Below are 27,839 nucleotides of genomic sequence, written 5' to 3'. Positions count from 1 at the left end.
TATTAGCAGACGTCATGTTGCGTTTGGAGAGCCCCTGATGTGCCTAACAAGTGACCCCATTTTGGAAACTAGACTCCTCAATGAACTTATCTAGATGTGTGGTGAGCACCTCGAACTCCCAGGAGCTTAACAGAAGTTTAGAACGTTGAGTAGTGAAAATAAAAAAAAGCCTAATTTTTCAGACAGAGATGTTATTTTTGCCCCGCTTTTTGCATATTCACAAAGGTAACAGGAGAAAATGCATCATACAATTTGTTGTGCAATTTCTCCTTAGTACGGCAATATGAAATGTGGAGGAAGATTACTGTTTAGGTGCACAGCGGGGCTCGGAAGGAAAGTAGCACCATTTCGCTTTTTTAATGCAAAATTTGCTAGATTCATTAGCGGACACCATCTCGCGTTTAGAAAGCCCCCGATGTGCCTAAACACTGGAAACCCCCACAAGTGACCCCATTTTAGAAACTACAGCCCTCATCGAATTTATCTAGATGTGTGATGAGCACCTTGAACCCCCAGCTGTTTCACAGAATTTGACAAAGTTGATCTGTGAAAACAAAAAATATATATTTTTCCCCACAAAAATGTTGTTTGAGCCCCAATTTTTTCATTTTCACAAAGATGGCAGCAGAAAATGAACCCCAAAATTTGAGGAGTACACAGATACCTCATATGTGGCCAAAAACTATTTTTGAGGCACAGTGGAAAGTTCACAAGGGAAGAAGCACCATATTGGAGTTTAGAATTTTGCTGGACGGATTTGCAGCTGCCATGTAACATTGGTAGAGCTCTGGAGGTGCAAGAACAGCAGAATCTTCATAAGTGACCCCATTTTACAAACTACACCTCTCAATGAATTAATCTAGGGGTTCAGTGATCACATTGACACCACAAGCGTGTCACAGAATTTTTTACCACAGGGTCGTAAAGAAAAAATAATTACATTTTTACCACCAAAATTTTGTTTTAGCACTAGATTTTACATTTTCACACTGGGAAATGGGTAAAAATGGCACCAAATAAGTTCCACAATTTCTGTTGAATGTAGAAATACCCCATATGTGGCGGTACAGTACGGCTGGGCCATACAGCGAGAGTTGGTAGGGATGGAGCACTATTTCCCTCCTGGAGCGCAGATTTTCCTAGAATAATTTGCGGACTCCATAAACACATCCCCTAAGTACTAGAAGAGCAGAATTCCCCCCAAATTACATCATTTTGGAAATTATACCCCTTTGGGAATTTATCTACAGGTGTAGTGACGATTTTGACTACATGGGTGTTTTCCAGAAACAAGCAGCAGTGAAAATGCCATTGTAGGGTCCAGTACAGTGTAGTGCCCATCTCATGCTTCTGGAAACATACACCCGTAAATTAGTGTAACAGCTGCAGAAATGCCAAACATGTGGATGATAAATGTAGTTTAGGCTCCTTGTGGTGCTCAAAAAGGAGAGGGTCATTTGGATTTGGGAGGGCAATTTCTTTTGAGGGCGACGAGCTGTAGCGCTTTTCCACAGCCTTTGTACTATCAGTAATGTGGAAGCCCCCTATATTTCCGTTAACAGATGACGGGGCTGAGTTGGGACTTATTGTGTGGATTAAGTTGAAGCTTTTGTCTGGAACATTCATCCTGCGCTCCATGCTAAACACTTATATTGGGGTTTCCATCTAAATCTCAGAGTTTTGGGAGGCAAAATTAACTAAAAACAGTAATTCAGGAATCTTTTTTTTTTTTTATGCTGCTCCGCAAGTGGTAAAATTAATAAGGCAGCTTTGTTCTTCGGGTATGATTTTTTTAATGTTTTGGTGCTTTTACACAATGAAAATTATTTTATAGAAAAAAAATAATTATTTCTGTATTGCTGTATTCTGAGAACTAGAACTTTTATTTTTCTGCTGATGGAGCTCTAAAGCTTGTTTTTTGGAGTCTTGTTTTTTAGGGACAAGATGATGTTTTCAGCTAGACAATTTTTATTTACATTTGTGCTTTTGATCTCGTTTTATTCCACTTTTTGTTCGGCTTCATGATGATAAAGCATTGTTTTTTGCCTCGTTTTTTTTTCTTTTTTCAACAGCACTCACTGAAGGGGTTAACTAGTGGGACATTTTTATAGGTCAGGTCATTCCGGATGTGGCAATACCAAATACGTGTACTTTTTTTGGTTTATTTTTGCTGTTACATAAATAACTGTATTTATTAGATTAATATTTTTTTATTTTTTTGTGTTTTTTATTTTGTGAATTTTTTTATATTTTCAATGTTTAATAACATTTTTCTTTTTTTACATTGTCCCAGGATGGAACATAAATTTTCAAGTGAATGATCGCTTATCTAATACTCTGCAATCCAGGGCATTAGATCGGCGTCTCTCACATAAGGAGGAGGCATGTCAGCTCCTGCTCAGAGCAGGAGCTGACAGGCCACGATCCCTGAATGACCCCGCGGCCATCTTTCAGTCGGGAGTCACCATGGAAACCATTGGTACAACGCGATCGCGTTGTGCCAATGGTAGCAGAGAGTGAGATCCCTCCCTCTGCGATGCCCCTCAATGTCACTGTTACTATTGACAGTGGCATCGGAGGGGTTAAATGCTTGCGATCAGTGCTAACACCAATCATGGGCGTTACTGCCAGGTGTCAGCTCTCTGTTATAGAGCGGACACTGGCATTTGAATGCGGCAGCACTCAGGCTGAGCCCGCACGATCATCACGGCGTATATACATGGATATTTGGGGGAACACCGCTCCAGCAGCGCTGTATTGTATGTATATGGCGCATGTCAGGAAGGGGTTAAGAGTAGTGATGAGTGAGTATGCTTGTTGCTCGGTTTTCCCGAGCACACTCGGGTGGTCTCCGAGTAATTGTGACTGCTCAGAGATTTAGTTTTTGTCGACACATCTGCATGACTTACAGCTGCTAGCCAGCCTGAGTACATGTGAGGAATGCCTGGTTGCTAGGGAATCCCCACATGTATTCAGCCTGTCATGCAGTCGTAAATCATGCAGCCGAGTCAACAAAAACTAAATCTCCGAGCAGTCACAAATACTCGGAGACCATCCGAGCGTGCTCGGGAAAACCTGAGCAACGAGTATACTCGCCCATCTCTAGTTAAGAGCCATAAGCCTAGAAACAGACAGGACCTACATTGTATTTTGCTACAGACTGCTTGTTCTTTCAATAGGGACTTTTCTGGTAAGAACATAAGGCCAGCAAAAAAATAATGCTACAACCATTAGGCTGAAATAAGAATTTATAGTGATCTATGGCAGAATCTGCGTTTAATGCATTTTACACATGCAATGCCAGATGCATTCACTTAATGTTATTTCCAAAGGGTTGAGAAAATGAAAAACATTTGAGGACTTGTCAGATACATTGTCTAATCAGGAGAAGGTGCCGTCACTCTGTAAGCTAAAATTTACATACCTTAAAAGTAATAATGTCACCAGGTTTTTGCTACCCTGTCTGAGAGCTTCATGATGTTGGGGCAGAGACCCCGATTCCAGAGATGTATCACTTACTAGGTATTCATCTTGATATTCTCTGCTGCAGATCTACCAGTTCTGTATTACCCCGCCCACACCACTGATTGGTAGCTTTTGCATACAATGTGATAGGTAAAAAGCTGTCAATCAGTGGTAGGGGCGGGGTTACACAGACCTCATGAATATGGAGGACTACATGACAGTAGGTTTTCTAGTCCTGTAGTGATAATCTCCTGCTGAGAAAACAGTGATTTTATCAAAACTACAGTGAAAAGCCCACTAAGTGGCACATCACTGGAATCAAGAGTCCCGGTCTCTACATCATGCTGCTCTCAGATTTAATAGCAAATAATTGGTTACAGATTACTTTTAAGAAGCAGTGCAATATACACCAAAAATACACACCAATATATTGAGTAACTAATGCTCAGTTTACTCCATGTTTGAGACAATGGTTTGGCTAGTATTCTTAATGTGAAGTCATAGGTAGATGTACCCATCAAATGTCTTCCCCAAACATGGTTTGGGCCTAGACTTAAGAGGGTGGTCCGGAGGTCAAAGAAATTTTTACTCTGAATCCCTATTTATTTGATGTGGTAATCTAAACTGTCACTTAAGGGGGTGGGGCTGATCTCTGAACGCTAGGTACCCTGACTTCGCTCTCTGACAGTGTGCTCTACAGCCGGCAACACAGAGTGCATGCTGTCACTATGCACATCACACAATAACAGTGCGCAGGGACACGCCGCGCCCCTGAAGCAAGAGTTAATGATGACACTTCAGTTCAGCAAGGATGTTTCAGTCACTGCATTCTCTGCCCTAATGCTTCACTTAAGCATCTCAAAATGCACTGGGATACTCAAATTATGCGTCATTCCACAGGAAGTAGGGGGAAAAGGTACAATAGCTGCTAGATAATGGACTTTTTAGTGCAGGTATATTAGCAATCAGTTTAGATTACGGAATGAAATAGATAGGGATTTAGATAAAAATTTCTTTGACCTCCAAACCACCCCTTTAAAGAGAATTGCAGTTTTACAATGTTAGCAGCAACACAGAATAAAATTGAAACTGTATCTAAGTTTTACACCAATTATTACATTTTACCTTGTCTAAATTCTGGGTCTGATGACAAAACCGAAGGACTTTCACTGGATGTGCTATAGTCATCACTGTGGGCCAACTGGAGCAATCTTCCGGGTTCTGCAACAAAGGAACACAAGTCATTTAAACAATCATGTTAGTAATTCTATTAGGAAGAACAAGGAGTAGAATGATACACCGTAAATGCAATATCATTACAGAAAACATGGAGTACAATAACACATGAGCATTTGTTTTAAATGCAGTATGTTAACATTTGTAACTTATTTTTCTTTTTACTTTTCAACTGTACATAAAAAAGAGTTTTGGCAAAGCCAGCTCACTACTTTGAAGAAACGGGAATATATCCAACCTGTGGTTACAGTTCGCAAGGAAAACAAATTTGGACAAATCGACACATGTAAAGTAAAAACTTTTTGTTTCTCCAGCGATCAGTCCAATGGTAGAGTAAAATATACCTTTTATTTAAAGTTCCAGATTTCTTCATTTACAATATTGCTCCAGGACCTGGAGAAAGACATGTGGTGTAGAAACATGGCGTCCATAAGGGATTGAATGTATGCAACATTGTAACTGAAGAAATCTGGAACTTTTTAATGGATAAATAAAAGGTATATTTTACTCTACCATTGGACTGATCGCTGAAGAAACAAAAAGTATATATATATATATATATATATATATATATATATATATATATATATATATATATATATATATATTTACATACACACACATACACAGTGACATGTAAACGTTTGGGCACCAACGGTCAAACTTACTGTTATTGTGAAGAGTTACGCCAATTGAAGATGAAATGATCTCTAAGAGGCCTAAAGTTAAAGATGACATTTCCTTTGTATTTTAAGCAAAGAATATATATAGTAATTTTTTACATTTAAAAAAATTACAAAAAGGGAAATGGTCGAATGCAAATGTTTGGGCACCCTTTGAGATTTGTGTGCTCATACAACTTTAACCAAGGTTTCAGACCTTAATTAGCTTGTTAGGGTTCTGGCTTCTTCAATATCATCGTTAGGAAAGGCCAGGTGATGCAAATTTCCCAGCTCCTGTAACCCAAAAACCCAGCCTCCTCTAACCTTGTGTCAAAAGGTTTTACAATGGCCCTCACACTACCCCGATTTGAACTTCATTGAAAATCTGTTGCTAGACCTCAAAATAGCAGTGCATGCAAGACGACCCAGGAATCTCTCAGAACGGGAAGAATTTCCCAAGGAAGAATGGATGAAAATCCCCCAAACAAGAACTGAAAGACTCTTGTCTGGAACAAAAAATGTTTACAAGCTGCGATATTTTCAAAAGGACGTTCTACTATGTACTAACAACACAGGGTGCCCAAACCTTTGCACCGGCCCATTTTCCTTTTTGTAATTTTTAAAATATAAAAGATGAAAAAATATATTATATATCTCTATTACTTTTTTGGTGCAGTAAGTACAGACGTGCCCTTTTTCTTCATTTTAGAACCATTATGTAAATAAGAGGAAGAATATATTTATGGTTGTCATAAAAGTAAAGGATTTAAAAGTTACGGATGTCTAACTCAAATAGGAAGTTATAGGATAACATTCCATTCCAAAAGAAAGAACCTGGCACTCAACTTAATGCTCGTGAGATTTTAATCGTAGTAGCCAAAAAACGTTTCGGTCCTATATCTGGACCTTCATCAGTTACGTACTATGATGAAAAAAGTGAATGACTGTAGTGTCATATAAGGCACAGCATGGTTTGCGTCTGGTATTTGCACAGATAGGTTTAGGCACACAGACTGGACTTATTCACGCTGATAGGTGCTTGCTGTGCTTGTGTCCAGACACGGAATCCCCGCTTGTCTCTGATGAAGGTCCAGATATAGGACCGAAACGTTTTTTGGCTACTACGATTAAAATCTCACGAGCATTAAGTTGAGTGCCAGGTTCTTTCTTTTAGTATCACATCGTGTGGGAACCTACCTGGGCACCACTAGTAGTAGTGCACACGACTTTATCTTTGAAATAACATTCCATTCCAGTCATGTGACTTCTGCAGCCAATCACTGATCTTAGCAGCCAGGAGACTGAAGGATGGGATATTATCCAAGATTAGTTGCAGTATCCAGGAGCAGCCACTAAACAATATACGGAGCCTCACTGTTCTAGCACCATACATTGTTCACATCCGGTAGCTGCTGGAGCAAACAGCAGCTGATAGTGAAGGGGACTGATGTCAGACCCCCACTGTTCCAATATTGATGGCCAATCCACATACCTCATCAGTATTATAGTGAAGGGAACCCCTTTAAAGAGAACCTGTCAGCAGGACTGTGCACAGTAACCTACAGGCGCCGTCACACTGATTAAAATGATATCTTGGTTGATGAAATCCGTCTTGTGGTTGTTTAATCTTTATTTTCAGTTAATGATATGCTCGCGCTCCGGGGCGGCCTGTGGGAGGTCTGCATGTGGTGCTCTGATTAGGTATTCACCTGTATGGCTTCTCACAGGTCACTGCTCCCTCACTTACCTGCCCCCTCATTTGCATAATGAACCTCTGTACATACTGAAGTTAAAAAAAAAAAATTCTGCGTGCAAGTGCCAGTCGTGTCACCTGCGCTGCAGCATCATCGCATGTTTAATGTGCAGTTAAGACATGTGGTTGCGCTTTTACTGAGGTGCATAACAAAAAAAATAAACCATTTTAAAATGGCGCCCGCCGCGCCTGCGCAGTAGCAGCTATCTGTGTACATGGCTGTGATCCAATAGCTGCTATTGCGCATGAGCCGGCGGCGCCATCTTGCTAGAGAAGAAAAAATAAATTCCTCCTCCAAGATGGTGTGGCTACTGTGCAAGTGCGGGCGCCAAACTCGTGAATATCTAAGCAGAGCACCACATGAAGCCCCCCACAAGCTGTCCCTGAGCGCGAGCATATCATTAACTCAAAATAAATATTAAACAACAATCACAAGACAGATTTCATCAACCAAGGTATCATTGTAGCCAGTATAACGGCGCCGACCTGACACTCTCTGTAGGTTACTGTGCACAATCCTGCTGATAAGGTCACTTTAAGTTGTTGGTCTCAAACCACAGAAATGAACAGTGTACTAAACACCGCAGCAATGCAGACCTAATAAAACAAGCTAAGCTCTGTTCACACTGTCCTCATGGCTTCTATAGTTGGATATCCATTCTTAACTACGGTATTCCATGGTCATAAATTCCAAATTCCCTTATAATGGCTCTGCCAGGGTTTAAAAGGCGTGACTAAATACATGACTAAAAAAATTAACTGTGATCAGAGCCTACACAAATAGGAAAAGTAGATTTTAAAGGATATGAATTATTTCATAGGCAATTTTTTTTATTTTTCTTAAAACGTGTGTTTTGGCAAAATGGTTTTATTAAAAAATGTTAAAAGTTGGCTTCTGCGGCATCTATCATTACACATAGAAGATTGCATAATGAGCTAACAGAGAATCCATCAGTGAGATCTTTGTAACGGCAGGGTTTATAACTCATCTTTCTTCCACCTAATAACCCAAGCATATTAAAAACTTTTTGCTCAACTACAAGCCCCAAACTCACAAATAAAGAAATAGCTTTAACACAAGATGGAAATTAGGTCTAAAATACAACTTGGGAATTTAGACTTCGTGGCACTGATGTAAACAAGGGTCTAGCTGCAAACAAAACCACTCAGTTGTCAATAAAGAAGTCTAAAATTAATAAAGTGCTTTAAACCCTTTTCCTAGCGGGAGAAAGTATGCCCCTCAGCACGTGCAGAGTCCGCTAAGAGCATACACACAAGTGGCGGTGTGTTTTAGTTGTGGCCCAATGGGTCACCAATGAGCGTCATAAATAATGTCAAATCAATATAAGCTCCAACCCACATCTGGGGTATGTTTGGTTAGGATTTAACAGAGATGCCACACCTTAAAGTGTACAACAGTCATTCAGATGCCATATCCAAAAGTCAGTCATCGTACCATTGGATGTCACAAATTGTGTCAAATCCTCATAAGCTTCAACACACATACGTAAGAGGTACGGCACATTTGATTGGAATTTACCAAAATTCTGGGGATTTGACTTTTTTTTCACTACGCCGTTTACCAATTCTTTTTATATCGATAGATTGGGTAATTTTGAACACGGCGATACCAAATATGTGTATGTTTAATTTTATTTTATTTTGAATGAGGCGAAAGGGTGGTGATTTGAACTTTTATATATTTTTTTAATTCTTTTTTATATTTTTAAAAACTTTTTTTTTTACTTTTCGCATGCTTCAATAGTCTCCATGGGAGACTAGAAGCTGCAGTACTTTGATTGGCTCTGCTACATACAGGCGATGATCAGATCGCCTGTATGTAGCAGAAATGCTCACTTCCTATGAGTGCCGACCACCGGGCGGCGCTCATAGCAATCCGGCAGTGACAACCATAGAGGTCTGCTGGAGACCTCTGCTTGTCATGCCAACCCATCGGTGACCCCGCAATCACATGACGGGGTCACCGATGGGCGGAATTTCCGGCGCGCTAACCAGAAGCGCGAGTTAAATGTCGCTGTCAGAGATGGACAGCGGCATTTACCAGGTTAACAGCCACGGGTAGAATCGCGATCCACCCACGGCTATTAGAGGCACATGTCAGCTGTTTAAAACAGCTGACATGTGCTGGAAAAGATGTGGGTTCAGCACCGGAGCCCACATCAAAGGGAGAGACAAAACATGTGCAGTACATGTACGGTGCATGTCGTGAAGGTGTTATAGGGTTTATCCTGGACTTTGGTTATTTTTTCCTACAGGACTAAGAACTTACAGGTGGGTAGATGCTAACTAATTGCCTATTCCACCCAGCGATGAGCTCTGCCAGCTCAGAGTGGTCATGGACTGCTCCTGTCGGCGATTATCTAGCTTCTGGTGACGTCACGTCGACAATAAAGCTACTTCTCTTCTGCTCTGTCGATGTGGCATCACTGCCAATGTCATGCTGATTGACAGCTGGCTCCCCGCTGTCTAACTGCTACTTCTACAGTGCACAGCAGAAGAGAAGGTGCTGCTCCACTGACGTTAGGTGAAATAAAGCAGGCGAGTCACCACCGGAGCCAGCAGAGATTATCGCTGGGAAGAAGAGCAGGTAGTTAGCAAATACCTGCCTGTAAGTTCTTAGCCCTATAAGACAACCCCTTTAATGAATCAGGCGTGTTTCAGAGCAACATGCCACTTCATCAAGACCAGCATGAATAACATCAATGAATGGTGATGAATTGGGGTCATAGTCCCTGTCCAGCTTTTCAGATTTAAACATGCCCATCTGCAAAAAAATAGCCAGTGTCTGAATAATGCTGCCCATGGTTCGGGAAGTATCAATCGGATGTCAGGCTCCCTTTAGCAGTATAATAAGAATGTCCGCCAACATTTTATATACCGGTAGTTTGGTTATGAAACAATGCTGTACAGAGGTCTTGTCTAGTGTTATGGGAAACGAGCAGCACAGGATACTGTCTGTGACACTACCCAGTTATTCTAATCCATCTTTACGTAAAGGTCTACATCATCACTTTTCACATTGCTCAGGGAGCATTTGATCGACGTTTCTATGACTGTCCCTTATGTTCTGGTGAGGATGGTTGTCTAGAACTTAACACCGAGTTCTAATTTGAAGCCAAGCAAGAACAATTTTATTTACAATTACAAAAACCAACAGCAGGATATACTCCATGTAACCAGTATATTACTACATGGTAATAATGATACTACATTTCTTGCAATCTATTATACAACCTATTCTCTTATATAACAGGGAAACGGACGTTGGATCTAACAAAAATCATGTTTATTTCAAATTTGTTTTATGTTATCTTCAGATTTTTATTATGCTATCTATCACGATTTTACAATCTCTGTTACCATGCTGACACTATCATGGCTGCCCATAAGATCACCAGATTTCAGTAATGACATGTAGACTTGATATGTGACAGTTGCAGCCAATCACTAGCGATAGCGAAGAACTTGGTGATATTGGCATGTAACCGCCGACAGTTAAAAGAGTTGTCCAGGCTTATCAGAAAAGCCTGCATTCACTATGTGTGGCTGCAGACTTCTGAATCCTCAGATTCAGTGTGTCATATGAGGATTATCCAATGCCGGTGGTGAGAAAGAGCAGTCATGTGACCACAATTATGCAATGTGCATACTCTCAGCCACATTCCGACTTGGGAAAGGCATCAATCAATTCACTAGCAATGAGTAAGGCCACACACGTCTAGTCGTAATGTGGCTGGAAGTATGCAAATCACACACTTACAGTCACATAACTGCCTGATCTCGCCGCTAGCACAAAATAATAGAATGACTGCAGACATTTGTGAAAAGCCTGAACAACCCCTTTAATGACAGCAACAGACACATGCGGACACGCCACATTTTCAACTAAGCCCAGTTAAAGGGAAGCTATTATCAGAAAATGACCTTTTTTCTTAAATCAGATTTTTGGGTTACATGTATTTAACCCCTTCAACTCTGGCAGTCTTCAACGGATCCCACTGATTCTGAGACTGTTTTTTCATGACATATTGTACTTTATGATAGTGGTAAAATTTCTTTGATATGACTTGCATTTATTTGTTAAAAAAAAACAAGAAATTTTGCAAAAATGTTGCAATTTTCAAACTTTTAATTTTATGCTCTTAAATCAGAGAGTCATGTCACAAAAAAACAGTTAATAAAATAAGATTTCCCACATGTCTACTTTACATCAGAACAATTTTGGAAACATTTTTTTTTGTTAGGAAGTTATAAGGGTTAAAAGGTGACCAGCAATTTCTCATTTTTACAACTAAATTTACAAAACAATTTTTTTTAGGGAACACATCACATTTGAAGGGACTTACACAGAAACCCCAGTATAAGTGCTCAGCATAGAGCGCAGGATAAATGTGTGCCGAGCCTTACTGCAATCTTTGGGAAGCAGAATGAAAAAAAATCAACAGCATGTGAAGAATCGATTTATTTTTTATGCCATTCCTTGTGCGGTATAAGTCATTAGGCGACTTTATTCCTCGGGTTGGTGCAATTACCGCGATACCAGATTTATATCGGGTTTTTATGTTTGACAGCCGTCACACACTAAAAGACACTTTTTAACCCCTTTACCCCCGAGGGTGGTTTGCATGTTAAAGACCGGGCCAATTTTTACAATTCTGACCACTGTCCCTTTATGAGGTTATAACTGTGGAACGCTTCAACCGATCCCGGAGATTCTGACATTGTTTTCTCGTGACATATTGTACTTCATGGTAGTGGTAAAATTTCCTTGACATTACTTGAGTTTATTTGTGGAAAATAATGGAAATTTGGTGAAAATTTTGAAAATTTCACAATTTTCCAACTTTGAATTTTCATGCCCTTAAATCACACAAGATATGTCACACAAAATACTGAATAAGTAACATTTCCCACATGTCTACTTTACATAAGCACAATTTTGGAACCAACTTTTTTTTGTTAGGGAGTTATAAGGGTTAAAAGATGACCAGCAATTTCTCATTTTTACAACACCATTTTTTTTTTAGGGACCACATCACATTTGAAGCCACTTTGAGAGGTCTATATGATAGAAAATACCCAAATGTGACACCATTCTAAAAACTACACCCCTCAAGGTGCTCAAAACCACATTCAAAAAGTTTATTAACCCTTCAGGTGTTTCACAGGAATTTTTGGAATGTTTAAATAAAAAATGAACATTTATTTTTTCACAAAAAATTTACTTCTGATCCAATTTGTATTACTTTACCAAGGTTAATAGGAGAAATTGGACCCCAAAAGTTGTTTGTCCTGAGTACGCCGATACCCCTTATGTGGGGGTAAACCACTGTTTGGGCGCATGGCAGAGCTGGGAAGGGAAGGAGCATCATTTGACTTTTCAATGCAAAATTAGCTGGAATTGAGATAGTACGCTATGTCGCGTTTGGAGAGCCCCTGATATGCCTAAAGAGTGGAAATCCCAAAAGTGACACCATTTTGGAAAGTAGACCCACTAAGGAACTTATCTAGATGTGGGCTGAGCACTTTGAACCTCCAAGTGCTTCACAGAACTTTATAATGTAGAGCCGTAAAAATAAAAAAATCTTATTTTTTTTTCACAACAATGATTTTTGCCCCCAATTTCGTATTTTCCCAAGGGTAACAGGAGAAATTGGACCCCAAAAGTTGTTGTCCAATTTGTCCTGAGCACGCTGATACCCCATATGTGGGAGAAAACTACTATTTGGGCGCATGGCAGAGCTCAGAAGGGAAGAAGTGGCATTTTGGAATGCAGACTTTGATGGAACGGTCTGTGGGCGTACGTTGCGTTTGCAGAGCCCCTGATGAACCTAAACAGTAGTAACCCCCCACACGCGACCCCATATTGGAAACTAGACCCCCCCAGGAACTTATCTAAATTGTGGTGATCACTTTGGACCCCCAAGTGTTTCACTAAAGTTTATAACGGAGTCGTGAAAATAAAAAATCTTTTTTTTTTCCACAAAAATGATTTTTTAGACCCCAGTTTTGTATTTTCCCATGGGTAACAGGAGAAACTGGACCCCCAAAAATTGTTGTCCAATTTGTCCTGAGTACGCTGATAGCCCATATTTGGGGGTAAACCACTGTTTGGGCGCACAGCAGACCTTAGAAGGGAAGGAGCATCGTTTTACTTTTTCAACGCACAATTGTGTAGATTGAGATCGGACGTCATGTTGTGTTTGCAGAGCCCTTGGTGTGCCTAAACACTGGAAACCTCCCAATTCTAACTCCAACCCTAACCCCAACACACCCCTAACCCTAACCACACCCCTAACCCGAACACACCCCTAACCCTAATCCCAACCCCAACACACCCCTAACCCTAATCCCAATCCTAACCATACCCCTAACCCTGACACACCCCTAACCCAACCGTAAACGTAATCCAAACCCTAACCTCAACTCTAGCCCCAACCCTAACCCTAACTTTAGCTCCAACCCTAACTTTAGCCCCAACCCTAACCCTAACTTTAGCCCCAAACCTAACTTTAGCCCCAAACCTAACACGGTGATAATGGGGGGTTTGATTTACTATTTATAGCGGGTTTTTATGTTTGGCAGCTGTCACACACTAAAAGACGCTTTTTTATTTCCCAAAAATTTTTTTGCTTTACCACATTCTGAGAGCTATAATGTTTCCATATTTTGGTTCACGGAGTCATGTGAGGTCTTGTTTTTTGCGGGAGGAGTTGACGTTTTTATCGGTACCATTTTCGGACACATGACATTTTTTGATCACTTTTTATTCCTTTTATACCGTTCTGCATTTGGTAAAATTGATAAAGCAGTTTTATTCTTCGGGTCAGTACGATTACAGCGATACTTCATTTATATCATTTTTTATGTTTTGGCTCTTTTATACAATAAAAACTATTTTATAGAAAAAATAATTTTTGCATCGCTTTATTCTGAGGACTATAACTTTTTTATTTTTTCGATGATGACGCTGTATGGCAGCTCGTTTTTTTGCGGGACAAGATGACGTTTTTGGCGATACAATGTTTATTTATATCCGCCTTTTTGATTGCGTGTTATTCCACTTTTTGTTCGGCGGTATGATAATAAAGCATTGTTTTTTGCCTTTATTTTAGGTTTTCACTGATGAGAACAGTTTTATAAGTCGGGTCGTTACGGACATGGGGATACTAAATATGTGTACTTTTATTGTTTTTTTTTTCTTTTATTTACATAAAGAAATTTATTTATTGGAACAATATTTTTTATTTATTTAGGATTTTTAATTTTAAGTAAATATTTTTTTTGTACTTTTTCACTTTGTCCCAAGGTGGGACATCATGGTAAAGTGTCAGATCGCTGATTTGACACTTTGCAATGCACTGTGTCAGATCAGCGATCTGATAAGCACTGCAGGAGGCTTGCCGGCGCCTGCTCTGAGCAGGCGCTTGCAAGCCACCTCCCTGCAGGACCCGGAAGGAGACCCGCAGCAATCTTGGATCTGGGGCCTGCAGGGAGGAGGACGGAGGAGACGCTCGGAGCAACACGATCACATCATGTTGCTCCGAGGGTCTCAGGGAAGCATGCAGCGAGCCTCCTCCCTGCGCAATGCTTCCCTATGCAGCCGGAACGCTGTGATTATGTTTGATCGCAGTGTTCCAGGGGTTAATGTGCCAGGAGTGGTCTGTGACCACTCCTGGCACATAGTGCCGGATGTCAGCTGTGATAGTCAGCTGACACCCGGTCGCGATCGGCTGATCGCCTTAGAGGTACTATCCCGTTAGTACGTCTAATGTCAGAAAGGGTTTAAAAAAAAACAACTAGTTTTTACATGGCCATATTTAGATAGCTGTAATTGTTCCATATTTCTGCTGACAACATCACGTTAGGACTTGTTTTTTGAGGGACAAGTTGACGATTTTATTGGTGCCATTTTTGGGCTCGTAACATTTTTATCACTTTCTATTCCGATTTTTGGGAGGCAGAATAAACCAAAACAACAATTCAGGAATTGTTTTTTTTTTGTTTGTTTTTTTTAAACGTCGTTAAACGTAATGTAAAATTGGTAATGCAGTTTTTATTCTTCGGGTCAGTACGATTACAGCGGTACCCCATTTATATCTTTTTTATGTTTTGGAGCTTATACACAATAAAAACCATTTTATAGAAAAAAAATAATTTTTGCATCACTTTATTCTGAGAACTATAACTTTTTTATTTTTCAGCTGATGGAGCTGTATGGTGGCTTGTTTTTTGCGGGATAAGATGACGTTTTCAGCAATACCATATATATTTACATTAGTCTTTTGTATCTCGTTTTATTCTATTTTTTCCGGCAAAATTATGATAAAGCATCTTTTTTTGCCTCTTTTTTTTCATTTTTAAGGTGTCCACTAGAGGGGTTAACTAGTGGGACAGTTTTATAGTCAGGTCATTCCGCACACGGCAATACCAAATAAATGTACTTTTATTGTGAATTTTTTTCCAGAATAATATTTATTTATGGGTACAATATATTTATATATTTTTTAATTATTTTGTGATTTTTAACCCCTTCACGACCAGAGCTATTTTTGTTTTTTGCTCCTCTTTTTCCCTGAGCTTCTTTATTTTTCTGTCAATATGGCCATATGAGGGCTTTTTTTTTGCCGGACAAAGTACATTTGAAAGTCACCATTAGTTTTAACATATCTTGTAGACAGGAAAAAATTCCTAGTGCGGTGAAATTGCACAAAAAGTAAACACAGTTGTTTTTTTTTCTTTTTTACCATGTTCACTAAAACTGCTAAAACTGACCTGCCATTATGATTCTCCAGGTCATTACGAGTTCATAGACACTAAACATGTCTAGGTTCTTTTTTAATCAAGTGGTTAAAAAAAATCCAAAGTTTGGTAAAAAAAAAAAATTAAAAAACAACCATTTTCCGAGACCTGTAGCGTCTCCATTTTTCGTGATCTGGTGCTGGGTGAGAGCTTATTTTTTGCATGCCGAGTTGACTTTTATATTGATACCATTTTGGTGCAGATATGATCTTTTGCATTTTATTGCAATGTAGCGGTGACAAAAAAAATGTAATTCTGGAGTTTTTACTTTTTTTCTTGTTACGCCATTTAACGACTGGATTCATTCTATTTTTATATTAATATATCGGGTGATTCTGAACGTGGAAATACCAAATATGTGTATCCAAAGACATACTGATAGGGAATTTAGATTGTGAGCCCCATCAGAGACAGTGATGATAATGTGTGCAAAAATGTAAAGCGCTGCGGAATATGTTAGCGCTATATAAAAATAAAGATTATTATTATTATTATATTTGATTTTCTTTTATTGTTTTATTTTGAATGGGGCAAAAGGGGGGTGATCTGAACTTTTATATATATATATATTTTTTTATATACCGTAAATAAGCTGAGTTTTTCAGCCCATTTTTTGTGCCGAAAATGTCCCCCTCGCCATATACACGAGTCACTGTCCCAGAAAGATGGCAGGGTAGGGGGAGCGGCAAAACAGTGTTTCACAGAGGCAGGAGTCAGCTGCTGCGGCTAAAGCCTGTGCCCGCTGGCAGTGAATCATCATTGCTCTTATAGCGCATACGTACAGCCGCAGGCTTCCAGCACACATCCTACTTACCTTCCCTGCACACCCTCGCTGCATCTCGTTCTGGCGCCAGCAGTGATCACGTGTCTCCCGCTCATTAAGGTAATGAATATTCACTGCTCTCCACTCCCATAGGTGTGAAGTGAACAATCATTACCTTAATGAGCGGGGACACGTGATCACTCGGCCGGAAGAGCTGCTGGCGTCGATAGGAGATGCAGCGAGGGCGCGCAGGGAAGGTAAGTAGGATGTTTTTTTTTTTTAACCCTCCGTCACATACAACTGATCTGACAGGCGCTTCTCTTTTACTTTCATTTCTCCTTCCTCACCAGATTGTGAGGAAACCCCCTCCCTCCAGGTAGTCTCCTGTCTCTTGAAGGTCTGTGAAACCTGATATCACAGTTGGATTTCAGAGCTTCAGGGGAGAGGATATAGCTGCACAGATCTCTCAGGCTCATTGTATGTGAATACGTCACATTCAGTAAGGTTGGTATTTTATGTTTTTATTCATCACAATAGTTTATTTAGCTTGTTTTATGAATGTATAGCACAAAATGTGAGGATATTTCATAGAAATAAGGGAGATTTTATAAAAGAAAGTGTGCTGCTCAGGCATATACAGTAGTTCCCTAACATATTCCTTCTCTTGCTTCAGATTATCTGCTGAAATGGAGAGGAAAATGTACAATTTATCCAAACAACTTGATGTTGAGGAAGTAACAAACATGCTGTTAGATGATAGAGACCTCACACTGAATGAGGATTTAGGAGAGGAAAGTGAGATTGATTCTCATGATGAGGTGGAAGAATGTGTCCTGGATTCTGAAACAGAGCAAGATGGTGACAGTGGTGAGGATGAAGAAGTTGGATCATATTATATTGAAAAAGATAAAAATACTAAATGGAACAAGAAGCCATAGTTCAGCTCAAAAGGTTCCGCCCAGAAGATGATGGTGAAAAGTCACCATCTGCACCACCTCACAAAAGAAGGAGATGCACCACCTGCCAAACGGAAAGCGGCCCAGAAGGCTTTCAAATTATGAATGTCTCAAATGTCATAAAGCAATTTGCCTGACACATGCAAAAATGGTGTGTAATTCTTGCTATTTGCTCTGCAAGTGTGACTTTTCTGGGGAAACCTCAGCATCTACTTCTGATTGAATATGTTTTTAATAGTACTTAAGGTACCTTAAAATTAAGTTTGTGTTCAAAAATTTTCTTTGTACATTTTTTTGAGAGAGTCGAACTGGGAACTATTTGGCGGGAGTTTTGAAAAGTTTGTATTTCATAGTTATTAGTTTTATGTTAAGTAAATGTTTTTTTTTGCAACTGATTATGTGTAGTCTCTTTTATTACATCCCTATGAAGGTCACTGATCACTTTTAGAGCACTGAAATTGCAAACATTAGATATTATAGGTATTGTTCCAGCAGGCGCCTGACAGGCACATTGTATGTGAACTCGTTAGTCCGAATATTGTATGTGACGGAGGGTTAAATAGGAACAATGCATACAAGGACAAGGATGGGAAGCCATGCATACCAGGATAGGGACAGGAAGCCATCCATACCAGGATAGGGATGAGGGGACAATGCATACCCGGCTTATACTCGAGTCAATAAGTTTTCTCAGTTTTTCGTGGAAAAAAATTAGGTGCCTTGGCTTATACTCGGGTCGACTTATACACGAGTATATACGGTATTTTAAAAAAATTTAAAACTTTTTGCATGCTTCAATAGTCTTTATGGGAGAATAGAAGCTCCCCTACTTCGATCGCCTCTGCTACACATAGGCATTAATCAGACAGTCAGACCTCTGGTTGTCATGCCGACCCATCAGTGACCTGCAATCATGTGACAGGGTCACCAATGGGTGGGATATACGACACTCTTCCGGTAAGCGCGAGTTAAATGCCGCTGTCAGAAATTGACAGCGGCATTTAACTAGGATCGCGATTCCACCCGCGGCTCTTGCGGGCACGTCAGCTGTATATATCAGCTGACATGTGCCTGAAAAGGTGCGAGCTCAGCACCGGTGCCTGCACCAAACGGGAGTCCAACATTGGCGTACTATTACACCCAATGTCAGAAAGGGATTCAAAAACAACTTTGACTACTTTGTTTCACTTTTTTTTTTTTTACTTAGTCCCATTTTGGGACTTCCACTTTTTGCAGTCCCTGCCATGCGCTGCTTACAAGCATAAAACAGCTTCTGGCATCAGAACAAAACACTCCGAGGGAGAGCTGGAAGGCAAGTAGGAGGGTTTATTTATTTTTATTTTTTGAGGGGGGAAGCATGCATAACAAGGCTAGGGATAAGGAGCCAAGCATACCAGGATAGGGATGAGGAGCCATGCAGACCAGGATAGGGATGAGGAGCCATGCAGACCAGGATGGGGATGAGGAGCCATGCAGACCAGGATAGGGATGAGGAGCCATGCATAACAGGATAGGGGTGAGGGACCCATGCAGACCAGGTTGGGGACGAGAAGTCATGCATAACAGGATAGGGATGAGGGGATATGTATACCAGGATAGGGATGAAGAGGCCATGCATACCAGGATAGGGATGAGAAATCATACATACCAGGATAGGGATGAGGGGAAAATGCATATAAGGATAGGAATGAGGAGCCATGCAGAACAGGATAGGGATCAGGAGCCATGCATACCAGGATGGGGATGAGGAGTCATGTATACCAGTATAGGGATGAGGTGGCAATCTATACCCAGATTATACTCGAGTCAATAAGTTTTCCCATTTTTTTATGGTAAAAAAAAAAAAATCAGGTGCCTTCGGCTTATACTCAGGTCGGCTTATACTCAGGTATATATGGTGTATATACACCAAAAATGAAAGCAAATTTATACTTTTAACAAATAGAACTGATGTAAACAAGATGTAATTTTCTAATGATAGCTTCCCTTTTAACTCTTTACCCCCAAGCCTGTTTTTACCTTGATGACCAGGCCAAATTTCACAATTCTGACAAGTGTCATTTTATGAGGTAATACTCTGGAAAAATTGTCATGACACATTATACTTTATGTTAGCGGAAAATTTTGAATGATAAGATTTTCTGTTTAGGAAAACGTCAAAAATTTGACAGAAAAATTAGAAAATTGTGTAACTTTCAAACTTTTACATTTTACGTCCTTAACCCCTTCATGACCCAGCCTATTTTGACCTTAAAGACCTTGCCGTTTTTTGCAATTCTGACCAGTGTCCCTTTAGGAGGTAATAACTCAGGAACGCTTCAACGGATCCTAGCGGTTCTGAGATTGTTTTTTCGTGACATATTGGGCTTCATGTTAGTGGTAAATTAAAGGTCAATAAATTCTGCGTTTATTTGTGATAAAAACGGAAATTTGGCGAAAATTTTGAAAATTTCGCAATTTTCACATTTTGAATTTTTATTCTGTTAAACCAGAGAGATATGTGACACAAAATAGTTAATAAATAACATTTCCCACATGTTTACTTTACATCAGCACAATTTTGGAAACAAAATTTTTTTTTGTTAGGAAGTTATAAGGGTTAAAATTTGACCAGCGATTTGTCATTTTTACAACGAAATTTACAAAACCATTTTTTTTAGGGACCACCTCACATTTGAAGTCAGTTTGAGGGGTCTATATGGCTGAAAATACCCAAAAGTGACACCATTCTAAAAACTGCACCCCTCAAGGTACTCAACATCACATTCAAGAAGTTTATTAACCCTTCAGGTGCTTCACAGCAGCAGAAGCAACATGGAAGGAAAAAATGAACATTTAACTTTTTAGTCACAAAAATTATCTTTTAGCAACAATTTTTTTATTTTCCCAATGGTAAAAGGAGAAACTGAACCACGAAAGTTGTTGTCCAATTTGTCCTGAGTACGCTGATACCTCATATGTGGGGGTAAACCACTGTTTGGGCGCACGGCAGGGCTTGGAAGGGAAGGAGCGCCATTTGACTTTTTGAATCAAAAATTGGCTCCACTCCTTAGCGGACACCATGTCACGTTTGGAGAGCACCCGTGTGCCTAAAAATTGGAGCTTCCCCACAAGTGACCCCATTTTGGAAACTAGACGCCCCAAGGAACTTATCTAGATGCATAGTTAGCACTTTGAACCCCCAGGTGCTTCACAAATTGATCCGTAAAAATGAAAAAGTACTTTTTTTTCACAAAAAAATTCTTTTAGCCTCAATTTTTTCATTTTCACATGGGCAACAGGATAAAATGGATCCTAAAATGTGTTGGGCAATTTCTCCTGAGTACACCAATACCTCACATGTGGGGGTAAACCACTGTTTGGGCACATGGTAAGGCTCGGAAGGGAAGGAGCGCCATTGGACTTTTTGAATGAAAAATTATTTCCATCGTTAGCGGACACCATGTCGCGTTTGGATAGCTCCTGTGTGCCTAAACATTGGCGCTCCCCCACAAGTGACCCTATTTTGGAAACTAGACCCCCCAAGGAACTTATTTAGATGCCTAGTGAGCACTTTAAACCCTCAGGTGCTTCACAAATTGATCTGTAAAAATGAAAAAGTACTTTTTTTTCACAAAAAAATTATTTTCGCCTCAATTTTTTCATTTTCACATGGGCAGTAGGATAAAATGGATCATAAAATTTGTTGGGCAATTTCTCCCGAGTACGCCGATACCTCATATGTGGGGGTAAACCACTGTTTGGGCACTCGGCAGGGCTCGGAAGGGAAGGCGCGCCATTTGACTTTTTGAATGGAAAATGAGCTCCAATTGTTAGCGGACACCATGTCGCGTTTGGAGAGCCCGTGTGCCTAAACATTGGAGCTCCCCCACAAGTGACCCCATTTTGGAAACTAGACCCCCCAAGGAACTTATCTAGATGCATATTGAGCACTTTAAACCCCCAGGTGCTTCACAGAAGTTTATAACGCAGAGCCATGAAAATAAAAAATAATTTTTCTTTCCTCAAAAATGATTTTTTTAGCCTGGAATTTCCTATTTTGCCAAGGATAATAGGAGAAATTGGACCCCAAATATTGTTGTCCAGTTTGTCCTGAGTACGCTGATACCCCATATGTGGGGGTAAACCACTGTTTGGGCGCACGGCAGGGCTCGGAAGGGATGGCACGCCATTTGGCTTTTTAAATGGAAAATTAGCTCCAATCATTAGCGGACACCATGTCACGTTTGGAGAGCCCCTGTGTGCCTAAACATTGGAGATCCCCCAGAAATGACCCCATTTTGGAAACTAGACCCCCAAAGGAACTAATCTAGATGTGTGGTGAGGACTTTGAACCCCCAAGTGCTTCACAGAAGTTTATAACGCAGAGCCATGAAAAAAAAAAAAAAAAATTATTTTCTCAAAAATGATCTTTTAGCCTGCAATTTATGTGGGGGTAAATCACTGTTTGGGCATATGCCGGGGCTCGGAAGTGAAGTAGTGACGTTTTGAAATGCAGACTTTGATGGAATGCTCTGTGGGCGTCACGTTGCGTTTGCAGAGCCCCTGATGTGGCTTATCAGTAGAAACCCCCCACAAGTGACCCCATTTTGGAAACTAGACCCCCAAAGGAACTTATCTAGATGTGTGGTGAGCACTTTGAACCCCCAAGTGCTTCATAGAAGTTTATAATGCAGAGCCGTGAAAATAATAAATACGTTTTCTTTCCTCAAAAATAATTATTTAGCCCAGAATTTTTTAATTTTCCCAAGGGTTACAGGAGAAATTGGACCCCATAAGTTGTTGTCCTGTTTCTCCTGAGTACTCTGATACCCCATATGTGGGGGTAAACCACTGTTTGGGCACATGCCGAGGCTCGGAAGTGAAGTAGTGATGTTTTGAAATGCAGACTTTGATGGAATGCTCTGTGGGCGTCACGTTGCGTTTGCAGAGCCCCTGATGTGGCTTAACAGTAGAAACCCCCCACAAGTGACCCCATTTTGGAAACTAGACCCCGAAAGGAACTTATCTAGATGTGTGGTGAGCACTTTGAACCCCCAAGTGCTTCATAGAAGTTTATAATGCAGAGCCGTGAAAATAATAAATACGTTTTCTTTCCTCAAAAATAATTATTTAGCCCAGAATTTTTTAATTTTCCCAAGGGTAACAGGAGAAATTTGACCCCAATATTTGTTGTCCAGTTTCTCCTGAGTATGGTGATACCCCATATGTGGGGGTAAACCACTGTTTGGGCACACGTTGGGGCTCGGAAGTGAAGTAGTGACGTTTTGAAATGCAGACTTTGATGGAATGCTCTGTGGCCGTCACGTTGCGTTTGCAGAGCCCCTGATGTGCCTAAACAGTAGAAACCCCCCACAAGTGACCCCATTTTGGAAACTAGACCCCGAAAGGAACTTATCTAGATGTGTGGTGAGCACTTTGAACCCCCCAAGTGCTTCATAGAGGTTTATAATGCAGAGCCGTGAAAATAATAAATACGTTTTCTTTCCTCAAAAATAATTATTTAGCCCAGAATTTTTTAATTTTCCCAAGGGTAACAGGAGAAATTTGACCCCAATATTTGTTGTCCAGTTTCTCCTGAGTATGGTGATACCCCATATGTGGGGGTAAACCACTGTTTGGGCACACGTTGGGGCTCGGAAGTGAAGTAGTGACGTTTTGAAATGCAGACTTTGATGGAATGCTCTGCGGGCGTCACGTTGCGTTTGCAGAGCCCCTGATGTGCCTAAACAGTAGAAACCCCCCACAAGTGACCCCATTTTGGAAACTAGACCCCCAAAGGAACTTATCTAGATGTGTGGTGAGCACTTTGAACCCCCAAGTGCTTCATAGAAGTTTATAATGCAGAGCCGTGAAAATAATAAATACGTTTTCTTTCCTCAAAAATAATTATTTAGCCCAGAATTTTTTATTTTCCCAAGGGTTACAGGAGAAATTGGACCCCAAATGTTGTTGTCCAGTTTCTCCTGAGTACGCTGATACCCCATGTGTGGGGGTAAACCACTGTTTGGGCACACGTCGGGGCTCAGAAAGGAAGTAGTGACTTTTGAAATGCAGACTTTGATGGAATGGTCTGCGGGCGTCACGTTGCGTTTGCAGAGCCCCTGGTGTGCCTAAACAGTAGAAACCCCCCACAAGTGACCCCATTTTAGAAACTAGACCCCCCAAGGAACTTATCTAGATAGTGGTGAGCACTTTGATCCCCCCAAGTGCTTCACAGACGTTTACAACGCAGAGCCGTGAAAATAAAAAATCATTTTTCTTTCCTCAAAAATGATGTTTTAGCAAGCATTTTTTTAGATTCACAAGGGTAACAGGAGAAATTGGACCCCAGTAATTGTTGCGCAGTTTATCCTGAGTACACTGATACCCCATATGTGGGGGTAAACCACTGTTTGGGCACACGTCAGGGCTCGGAAGTGAGGGAGCACCATTTGACTTTTTGAATACGAGATTGGCTGGAATCAATGGTGGCGCCATGTTGCGTTTGGAGACCCCTGATGTGCCTAAACAGTGGTAACCCCTCAATTCTACCTCCAACACTAACCCCAACACACCCCTAACCCTAATCCCAACTGTAGCCATAACCCTAATCACAACCCTAACCACAACCCTAACCCTAAGGCTATGTGACCACGTTGCGGATTCGTGTGAGATATTTCCGCACCATTTTTGAAAAATCCGCGGGTAAAAGGCACTGCGTTTTGCAGCGTTTCCGCGCGGTATTTTCTGCACCATGGGCACAGCGGATTTGGTTTTTCATATGTTTACATGGTACTGTAAACCTGATGGAATACTGCTGCGAATCCGCAGCGGCCAATCTGCAGCCAAATCCGCACCGTGTGCACATGGCCTAATTCTAAAGGTATGTGCACACTGCGGAAAACGCTGCAGATCCGCAGCAGTTTCCCATGAGTTTACAGTTCAATGTAGACCTATGGGAAACAAAAATCGCTGTACACATGCTGCGGAAAAACTGCACGGAAACGCAGCGGTTTACATTCCGCAGCATGTCACTTCTTTGTGCGGATTCCACAGCGGTTTTACAACTGCTCAAATAGAAAATCGCAATTGTAAAACCGCAGTGAAATGCGCAGAAAAAAACGCGGTAAATCCGCCATAAATCCGCAGAGGACCAGAATACATGTGCACATACCGAAACCCTAACCCTAGCCCTAACCCTACCCCTAACCCTAGCCCTAACCCTAGCCCTACCCCTAACCCTAACCCTACCCCTAACCCTAGCCCTAACCCTACCCCTAACCCTACCCCTATTCTAACATTAGTGGGGAAAAAAAAAATTCTTTATTTTTTTATTGTCCCTACCTATGGGGGTGACAAAGGGGGGGGTCATTTATTATTTTTTTAATTTTGATCACTGAGATAGATTATATCTCAGTGATCAAAATGCACTTTGGAACGAATCTGCCGGCCGGCAGATTCGGCGGGCGCACTGCGCATGCGCCCGCCATTTTGGAAGATGGCGGCGCCCAGGGAGAAGACGGACGGGACCCCGGCAGGATCAGTAAGTATGATGGGGTGGGGGGGGACCACGGGGGGGGGATCGAAGCACGGGGGGGGGAATCGGAGCGCGGCAGGCGTGGAACGGAGCACGGGGGGCGTGGAACGGAGCACGGGGGGGCTGGAACGGAGCACGGGGGGGCTGGAACGGAGCACGGGGGGGTGGAACGGAGCACGGGGGGGTGGATCGGAATGCAGGGGGGGTGATTGGAGCACGGGGGGAGTGGACAAGAGCACGGGGGGGAGCGGAGCACTGGATGGAGGGGAGCCAGAGCAGTGTACCGGCCAGATCGGGGGGCTGGGGGGGGCGATCGGTGGGGTGGGGGCACATTAGTATTTCCAGCCATGGCCGATGATATTGCAGCATCGGCCATGGCTGGATTGTAATATTTCACCCGTTATAATAGGTGAAATATTACAAATTGCTCTGATTGGCAGTTTCACTTTCAACAGCCAATCAGAGCGATCGTAGCCACGAGGGGGTGAAGCCACCCCCCCTGGGCTAAACTACCACTCCCCCTGTCCCTGCAGATCGGGTGAAATGGGAGTTAACCCTTTCACCGGATCTGCAGGGACGCGATCTTTCCATGACGCCACATAGGCGTCATGGGTCGGATTGGCACCGACTTTCATGACGCCTACGTGGCGTCAAAGGTCGGGAAGGGGTTAAAGCAGATAGTTATAAACACACAAAACAGTAAATTAATTACATTTTCCACATGTATACTTTACATCAGCATCATTTTTGAACCATACCATATGTTTCGAATTATAAGACGCACTCTTTTCCCCAAAAAATTAGGGTGTGTCTTATAATCCGAATGTAGCCTACTGCCTGCCATGGAGAGGGGTCACAGAAGGCTGAGTTGCTGCTGCAGGTGGCCGGCAGCAGCAGCAGTGGGTCAATTCTGCGAGCCCCATGTTGGGAGGAGGGCGAGTCCTGGCGGTGTGAGGCTGCTGGCCATGGGTTTTCAGAAAATGTGGGCAGTGAGTGGAGTCCCCTTCCCATTGAATTCCCTGTGGTGGGCTTCAGGAATATGGCCCCCGGATGAGGCGCATGCACAGATTTAAATCTCGGGAGCCATAAGTAAGTACCCTAGGTTATTTATATACACTATTGCTTTAACTTATTTACTTACAGCAGGGTATATATTCATTTTGCTTCTGTCTTAGATTTACTCTGGACTCAGTCTGGCCTCTGTTCAGCGGTGTCCTTTGATTCAGACGTACACAAAACTATGGCCGACCATGCTTTTAAGCATACTTAAAAAGCTTAAAAAGACAGAAACTGCCAGATCAAAGGCCAGAGAAGATCCACAGTGTCTCCATCTGCCTCATTCTAGGCAATCTTCCAACAGGGGTTTCGTCTGAATCACATATTTCAGAGATGTACATGTGAATCCCGATGTAAGCAAAGAGCGCAGGATAAATGTGAGCAGAGGCTTACTGCGATTTTTGGGATGCAGACTATAAAAAAAGTGCTTTGAAAAAGAACATATTGTTCGAAACGCGTAGCCTGCTGCTACTCATTTTCCTGTGAACCATGTTTTTGGACTTTGCATTTTACCTTCAATAAATTTGGTTATTTTTGGAAGCTGGATTTTTTCCTTTTTTTCTTATAAAAAAATCAATTGTAGGTAAAGATTTAAATTGTATTTATTTTTTTTTGCCATTTCTTCGCCAGAATAAGTGATTTGACAACTTTTTTCTTCCGGTCAGTGTGATTACAGAGATACTCTAGATAGTTTTTTTGGCTAGCATCACACACAAGTTTTCTTTACAAAGAAAAATTTTTGCATCATATTTTGAGAGATATAATTTTTTTTATATTTCTGCTTTTTTTAATGCCATTATCCATGCAGTAAAAGTGATAAGACCGCTTTATTCTTCAGGCTAGTAAGATTACAGGGATACAATGATACCACATTTATCAGTTAAGGTGAGCTCCCAGCGGTGAACATGTGGGCACCGCTCCTTTCCCCACACAATCTCAAGAAAAAACGGTATGTTCATTTGCAGGAATGCACTACAAAATAGGCAGTACCGAAACATCCAATGTCGGGAAGGGGTTAACAGACAGGTGGATAATTATTATCATGGAGGCATCAGAAGCACAGGAGTGGCAGAGATTTATAAGGTGAATATTATGCTTATTGTTGTTTTGTACTATTGTGAACAGTATATAAAAAAAATAAAGGCTTAAGCCTTACAAAAATACATTAGCCAAAATTATTTTAGCATAAGATAAATAATTGTCAGATACATTTTACTAATGTAAGAATGTTTGTGTATGTGTTAAATAAACTGTTGAATGATACGGGATAGGGGAAGGGTTTTTTGGGTAAGGCTTTTGATTGGTCTGATAGTCACACTGTTACCAAATCTAAAGCCAAGAGTGTTAAAAAAAAATTCCTAAATTAAACTGTTGTTGTCTCCTCTTCATCTGTAGTTTACTATTAAGTGTCCAATCCATTGTTATTTTTTATCCATTATCCAATAGGAATACTATTTTCTTCATTTGAGGTACAATATACTCTGAACAAAACCACCCAGACATAATAACGATGAACAATGAGTCTAGTGAAGAACCATTACAAACATTTCAAAGCCCTCTCCTACAAGCATAACACAATAGAAGGGCATGCAAAGTGCTGGATTTG

General features: G+C 41.1%; 1 protein-coding gene across 8 annotated transcripts in view; it reads right to left on the bottom strand.

The window, feature by feature from the left end:
* PTPN13 (protein tyrosine phosphatase non-receptor type 13) overlaps window positions 1-27,839 on the bottom strand; it is a 376,092-nt gene that overhangs the window by 156,198 nt on the left and 192,055 nt on the right. For all 8 annotated transcript variants that reach the window (XM_069743364.1, XM_069743366.1, XM_069743365.1 and 5 more), the window contains one exon: window positions 4,591-4,686. In XM_069743364.1, the coding sequence (XP_069599465.1) occupies window positions 4,591-4,686 (96 nt within the window). The remainder of the gene's footprint in view (window positions 1-4,590; window positions 4,687-27,839) is intronic.

This window comes from Ranitomeya imitator, chromosome 1 (assembly GCF_032444005.1).
Source record: "Ranitomeya imitator isolate aRanImi1 chromosome 1, aRanImi1.pri, whole genome shotgun sequence".
Lineage (NCBI taxonomy): Eukaryota > Metazoa > Chordata > Amphibia > Anura > Dendrobatidae > Ranitomeya > Ranitomeya imitator.
The sequence above is the reverse complement of the archived record's forward strand: the minus strand, read 5'-3'. Positions and strand labels throughout refer to the sequence as shown.